Source organism: Peromyscus leucopus, chromosome X (assembly GCF_004664715.2).
Source record: "Peromyscus leucopus breed LL Stock chromosome X, UCI_PerLeu_2.1, whole genome shotgun sequence".
Lineage (NCBI taxonomy): Eukaryota > Metazoa > Chordata > Mammalia > Rodentia > Cricetidae > Peromyscus > Peromyscus leucopus.
Window position 1 is genome coordinate 135,477,075 of NC_051083.1, and position 6,193 is coordinate 135,483,267.

General features: G+C 51.8%; 1 protein-coding gene across 1 annotated transcript in view; it reads right to left on the reverse strand.

Annotated features, from left to right (window-relative positions):
* Positions 1 to 5,817, reverse strand: part of LOC114687207 (X-linked lymphocyte-regulated protein 5C-like) — a 96,335-nt gene extending 90,518 nt beyond the window's left edge. The window contains 6 exon segments of the mRNA XM_037198817.1: positions 161 to 218; positions 221 to 268; positions 1,359 to 1,393; positions 2,282 to 2,351; positions 2,909 to 3,038; positions 5,618 to 5,817. Coding sequence (XP_037054712.1) covers positions 161 to 218; positions 221 to 268; positions 1,359 to 1,393; positions 2,282 to 2,351; positions 2,909 to 3,014 — 317 coding nt within the window. The 5' untranslated portion in view covers positions 3,015 to 3,038; positions 5,618 to 5,817.
* Positions 5,818 to 6,193: the final 376 nt, after the last annotated feature.

The following is a 6,193-nucleotide window of genomic DNA, read 5'->3' on the forward strand; positions in this document are numbered from 1 at the left end:
CAGCTATGAATAAGACTAGCTCATAGATTAAAATGCAGTGCTATGTAGGTCCCATTAGCGATTCCACTCTGTGCAGGATCACAATGGCAGGCAGGAGTGACTTTGGAAGGAAGAGTAAAAGCCTGTACAGGTCTCGTTGACAAGAGGGTCACAACTTTACCTTGACTTCTGTTGGGTTTTGAAAACACTCTGGAGGTTTTCATTCAGGCTGCTGAAAGGGCATTTATATCCTTTTCAACTGCTTCTCTCTTTGCCAGGAGGTACGATTAACGTCACCTAGTCGAGAAGGAAATGGTATCACTTTACATTCAAATACCAGAGGAAGAGGCGGCACTTTTCATCCCTGACACATCACCTACACGGTAATAGGAGTATCTATAGATCTGGTGTCCATTTTGCTCTTCGTTGTATTTTTATTTTTTAATTTTAGACCGGGTCTTGTGTAGCCCAGGCTGGTCTCAAACTTGAGAGGCAAGTGAGGGCGACTTCCAGTTCCTGATTCTCCTGCTTCACTTCTAGTGCTAGGAATACAGGTGTGGGGGCATCAAGCTTTGACGAGTGACCGCCCCTGACAACCATTTTCTGGACACCTCAAAAACCAAGCAGTTCATCTGTACCAGAGAGAGCAATGCTGTCAGACATCCTTGCTTGTACGAATTGACTCAATACACTGGCTAAGAACTGACGGTGTCTCTCCAGTAATGCTGGGTTAGGGCCACCTATACAGTGAATAAAAGCTGTCTCAGCCTGAGGGGCGTGTGATACACTGACTTGGTTACTGTGGATGACAGAAACAAGCTAGTGTGGCATGCATGATGTTTGCATGCTATCACCCTTTTCTTCCCTGTCCACAGTGTGGCTGCCTTCAGCGTTCCTGACAGGCTCATAAACGTGTATGGCCTAAAGGCTGTTTTTCATGCCTCCTTTGGCAGGGATTTCCTGGAGGAGAGCAACTTCGGAAAGCCAGAAAAAAAAAAAAATGACTTAATTCAGAAGGTGAAAACAGCTGTTGAAATGCGACATGCACTCGTGCAGTAAAGGTAAAAAGCACAGATTTATCTGCTTGCCCATCATCCCTAGTAACACTCTTCAGCAGTGCAGGAAGCAGGAAACTCAGTGACAGCTACAACACCCCTGCTCAGAGAGGCTAGTTAAAAGTTAAAGTAAAAGGTGCCGCCTGAAGGATAAATGGTAATTTATTGTTCTCCCACCCACCCACCCACCCACCCACCCCCAAAATCCTCTGGGCGACAGAAGTATAACAGAGTCCTGTTGGCCGGTGACCACGTTCTCACCACATATTAAGTTGTAGGGTCAGAAAGAGGGCTCTGGGACTAGCAACATCTGCTCAAACACACCTTTGAAATCCGGTATCCTCTTCTGAACAGGCTCCCTATGGAAAATGCACACAAGGATCCTTAACTGAGGACAAACATCCCAAGTTTGCTTCGAAGGAAAGGTGAGGCGCTCTGGTTTTGAAGAGACTAGCGCTTATGTGAGGCAAAGTTGGATTTTCTGTCTGGGGCCATTACTTTTATTCCTTTATTCGAGTTTTCACAGTGAACCAATGAGTTCACTGCAGAATACATAGGGGCACATGGGTAAGGGTTACTTACTGGAGCATGGGTGACTCAAAGTCAGCTGTATCCCAAGGACCCAACCCCTGGCTGGGTGTTGGATGACACATGAAAACTGCATCCTGGCGTTCGTTCCCTGCCCAACTGCGGGCAGCTCCACGGAAGTGTCTCCTCTCCTCAAGCGGTGACTTCGTGTTATGTTGTGGCAGTGTAGGGGATTTCATACTAAAGGTTTTACTGGAATCCATTCACGGTACAGCTGCAAGGCGCTTCATAAAGGTGTACTCACCCATCTGTCGTGCACTCCAGCTATATTCACTCTCATCCTTCCTCAGTACCCTCCTGCTAGACCTCCTCTATCACCCAGCCAGTGTCTCTTCAACTTTCATGCCATGTGACCATATTCAACCTCCAGAGTCGGCCTCTGCTCCTCAAACCTTCCCCTCTATTGGGCATTGCCTGCCTCTTCCAGCCTCTCTTCTGAATTTGGATTATATTATTTTATGGACCTATTTATAATTTAGGATCATCAAATGAGAGAAAACAGGTGACTGTGGTCTCTGTGGTGCTGGCTTATTTCACTTAACACCAAACTCCCCGTTTGGATCCATTTTCCAGCAAAGGGCAGAAATTTCTTTGTATGCCTGCATGGAACCACACTGAAACTACCTCCTGGGACAGGCCAAAGTTCTTTAAGACATCACCTGGCCGCTTGCACGTCTGGTCCTGAGGAACAGCTGCCCATCTCACTGGTATCAACTGCTGGACTGTTTGCTGCATTGAGAAGAAAGGAAAAAAAAAAAAAACCTTTGCGAATGAAGTGTGCTGTTCTCATCATCACACATGGGAAACAGCTTCACTCTAGGGTTGGTTGAGCCCATGGCCAACAACAGTTTTAAAGTAGTCTTCCAGGAACTCATGCCACCCCAACACACACACACACACACACACACACACACACACACACACACACACACACGTGAAATTCAGCTCGGCCAGAGTCTGGGGACAGCAGCTACATGTATTTGTACAAGCTTTTCAAGGAAATTCGCTGTGACCCATGGGCTCCGTCAGAGGCACGTTGGCCAGGACAATGGCTCTCCTCTGTGAGCCTTGTACCTCCGCCACAGGGTGAGAACGTCACGTGGGGACAGAAACCCAGAACACGCTTGAGAATCAGCTCTCAGCACCGAATCTCCCATCTCCACCCACCCACGCAATCCCATGCAATGACCTGGTTAGTACCAGGCCAGCCTGTGCTCCACCTGCCAAGGAGTAGTAGAATGTCCCCTCCGTTAGGCCCAGCCCTATATGCCCTTATCAGTTGTTACCGGGGGTGATTGCATCTGGGTTCTGGAAGTCATCTGATGGGAGATTCTGATCAACCCTTGGGCGCTTGGCACGTCTCTCCATGTCTTTCTGTTCCTTGGTTGACATGGCCTTGCCGGCTGGGCAGAACTCCTGAAATGTTGGTGTGCACAGACAGTAAAGACACCAAGAAGAAATTTCATGACGGCAATGGAAACAGGTACCGGGACTCCACAGGCTGTGGCCATGTGTCCTGGCACTTGCTGTGCTGGAGCAAAGAGGAGGCAGGAGGATGACACCGATATCCCACCACATCCAATCACTTTCTGTTCCATTTTTCTGGCTGAATGCAGAGCTCTCCACAAGCCTGTAGCCCTCAATCTCAGCCTTTCTGCTGAGTTCTTGTCACCCACCAAGACGATCCTATTCTGAGACCCCCCCCCCAGAAACCTCTTTGTCTTTTCAGGAAAGTAACACTAGCTACTGCCTACCTCCACAAGCAAGCATGCTTACTGACTGGGTGGAACAGCACCTATACGTGAGAAAGGCCAGCAAGTGGGCCCAGATGGTATACATACATGAGGGGTGTGTGTGTGTGTGTGTGTGTGTGTGTGTCTGTGTATGCGCACGCAACTGCATGCGTGCACGGTGGTGGGGTGGGGTGTGTGGGGTCTGGAGGGGGTGCCTGACATGCGTGGTAGGTGATACAGGCTAGGGTTGAGCACCCAGCAGTTGAATATGCATCTTTCTGTCCCTGTGCGAGGCCCTCAGCAAGTTTACATACTTGAGGCTGGCCCAGCAGGCACACTTGCCTGTGGTGGGCCAAGTATCCATCCTTGGTTGAGGCTGCCCTGGCACAGATGAATGGATGGCCTGGGAGTATCATGCAAACTCAAGAGGTGGGGCTAGGTGGTGCTCTTGCAACAGATGGGTCCAACAGTCACACGTGCCTGGCTCGGGCCAGCAGTTGCCATGCACGACAGGTGACCAAAGAGTACACAAGTGGCAATGGGGACCCTCCATGTTCTCGCCATCCCTCACTCTGTTTCCCACACACCTTCTAGTACCTGCAGATCCCTGGATTCTGTCTAGGCCCTTGCAGAAGGGAGGTTTGCAGAAATCACCTCAACCAGGCCCCGACACCCTGTGATTCTGTGCCACCAACCAAGCACTGTGTGGGCCTAGGCTGACTCTGGCTTTGTAACCAGCAGAACCTCAGAACAGGGATCCACTCAGATTAGGTGGCCATGCTTCTTGCCCTCGGAGGCTTGTCCCACCTGAGCAGGGCCCATTTCCCTGAATGGAATGATTCCTGATTAGGGGGAGAGCATGCAGGCGTGTGTGAGCCTGCTCCAAGGTGCTAAAGGATGAGACCCATCCAGTAATCGAGCATGTGTGGTAACCTGGGCTTGCAGTTGTACCTGACTGAGCTGGGAACTGCAGTAACAGGGGCTGGAAGGAACTGGACTTCCCTCAGCAGAACACGTGCTGTCCTGCCCACTCCTCCAGGGCCCTGAAATCCTGACAAATCGTTCTCAGATCCGCCTGCCTCCCCCCCACCCCCCTGCTTGCAGTCTGATGCAGAAGTGAGGCTCCAGACATCATCTCAAGGGTTACCCTGGGTCACAATAACTAGTCACTCACCGAAGTGAACCTGCTCCACCACCATCCCCCGAGACCCTCCTTCTCCTTCTACTCGAGGGTGGTCACACCCAGTTAGTCCTCACTTCCTGAACTTAAGAATCCCTGCTTCTGGAAGAGCAGGAAAAGCGTGCAGGCACGGGTCTAGCCAACCCTGTTCCATGGTGAGGTCCACCCAGAAATCATGCCTAGGGACTCAGGGCTTGCAGTTGCACGTGCCTGAAATGGGACCTGCACTATCAAGGGTGGGAAAGGCCCAGAGCACCCCTTCTTTCCAGCATGCCTGCCTGTCTAGCTCTCTCCCCTGGACCAATCTGGAAAATACCCAAGGAGTACAAAAAGTGCCTCCTGGAAGGTCCCTACTCCCTCCCCCAGCAGGCAAAGCTGTCCTGCCCACTCCCCTAGGGCCTGGGGCCCCAACAAAGCTTTCTCAGACTGTTCAATCCGGCCTCCTCCAGTTACATTTGGAAGTGAGGCTCTGGATGTCATGGGCTATCCTGGGTCCCAATACCTCCTCACAGACCTAGGTGGACAGGATTCACGATGATCCCCGGAGACCCTCCTCACCCACGAAGGTGGGTCACACTTAGCTAGGCTTCCCAGAAAGTAAGCATCTCTGCATCTGGAAAAGCAAGCATGGCAATCGCATATGTGTGACTGGGTGAGGGCCAGGGCGGGGGTGGGGGGTGGGGGGGTGGGGATTGAGATTGCGCCTGCATGTACTACTGAAACTTTCCAGAACCTGAAACTGTGTGAACCCGAAACTGTGCAACTAAGGCCTAGAAAGGCCCGAAACACCCAGAACCCTCTTTTAAATGGTCCCACCTGTAGAAATATGGGCCCGGGAGAATGTCTGGAGTGCGCAGAGACGGTCCCTAGACACTCCACCAGGACGCATGCTGTCCTGCCCACTCCTCTCAGTCCCTGTGGCCCTGACAAACCTTTCCCAGACTGTCCTCCCGGGCCTTCTCCAATTCGATGGGGAAATTAGGCTCCTGAAGTCGCCTTATGGGTGACTACGGTCGGTTCCAACACCTAGTCACTCAGCTAGGAGAATACGCCTCACTGCAATCCCCCCAAACCACTCTTACCCTCGAGGGGCAGTCACGGCTAGTGAGACCTCACTTCCGGAAGCATTCCACCTCAGTGGAAAAACGTCCTCGAGGGCGGTCACAGCTAGTGAGACCTCACTTCCGGAAGTATTTCACCTCAGTGGAAAACGTTTGCGCATGTGTGAAACAGGCCGCCCCCATCCTGAGGCCCAACTGGCACTCACGCATGCGTGCCTTGGGTCTCGGGGTTGCGCATGCGTATCCTAGAAACCACTGCACTAAGGCTTGCGAGGCCCTGAACACCCACACCCCTCTTTCAAATAGTCCCACCTATGGGCATGTGGACCGAGAGAACATCAGAAGTACCCAAAGACCTCAGAAAGGGCCATGTGGAAGGTCCCTAGTGTTTCCCTAAGCACACGTGCTGCCTGGTCCACTCCCCTCGGTCCCTGCAACTCTCACAAAGCATTCCTAGACTTTCCTCCTGTGGCCTAGGCCACTCCGTGTGGAATTTGGGAGCCAGACATCACCTCAGGAATATCCTGGGTCCTAATACCTGGCCACTCACCTAGAGGAGCAGGCCTCAGCACTGCGACCCGAAACCCTGCTTCCCCT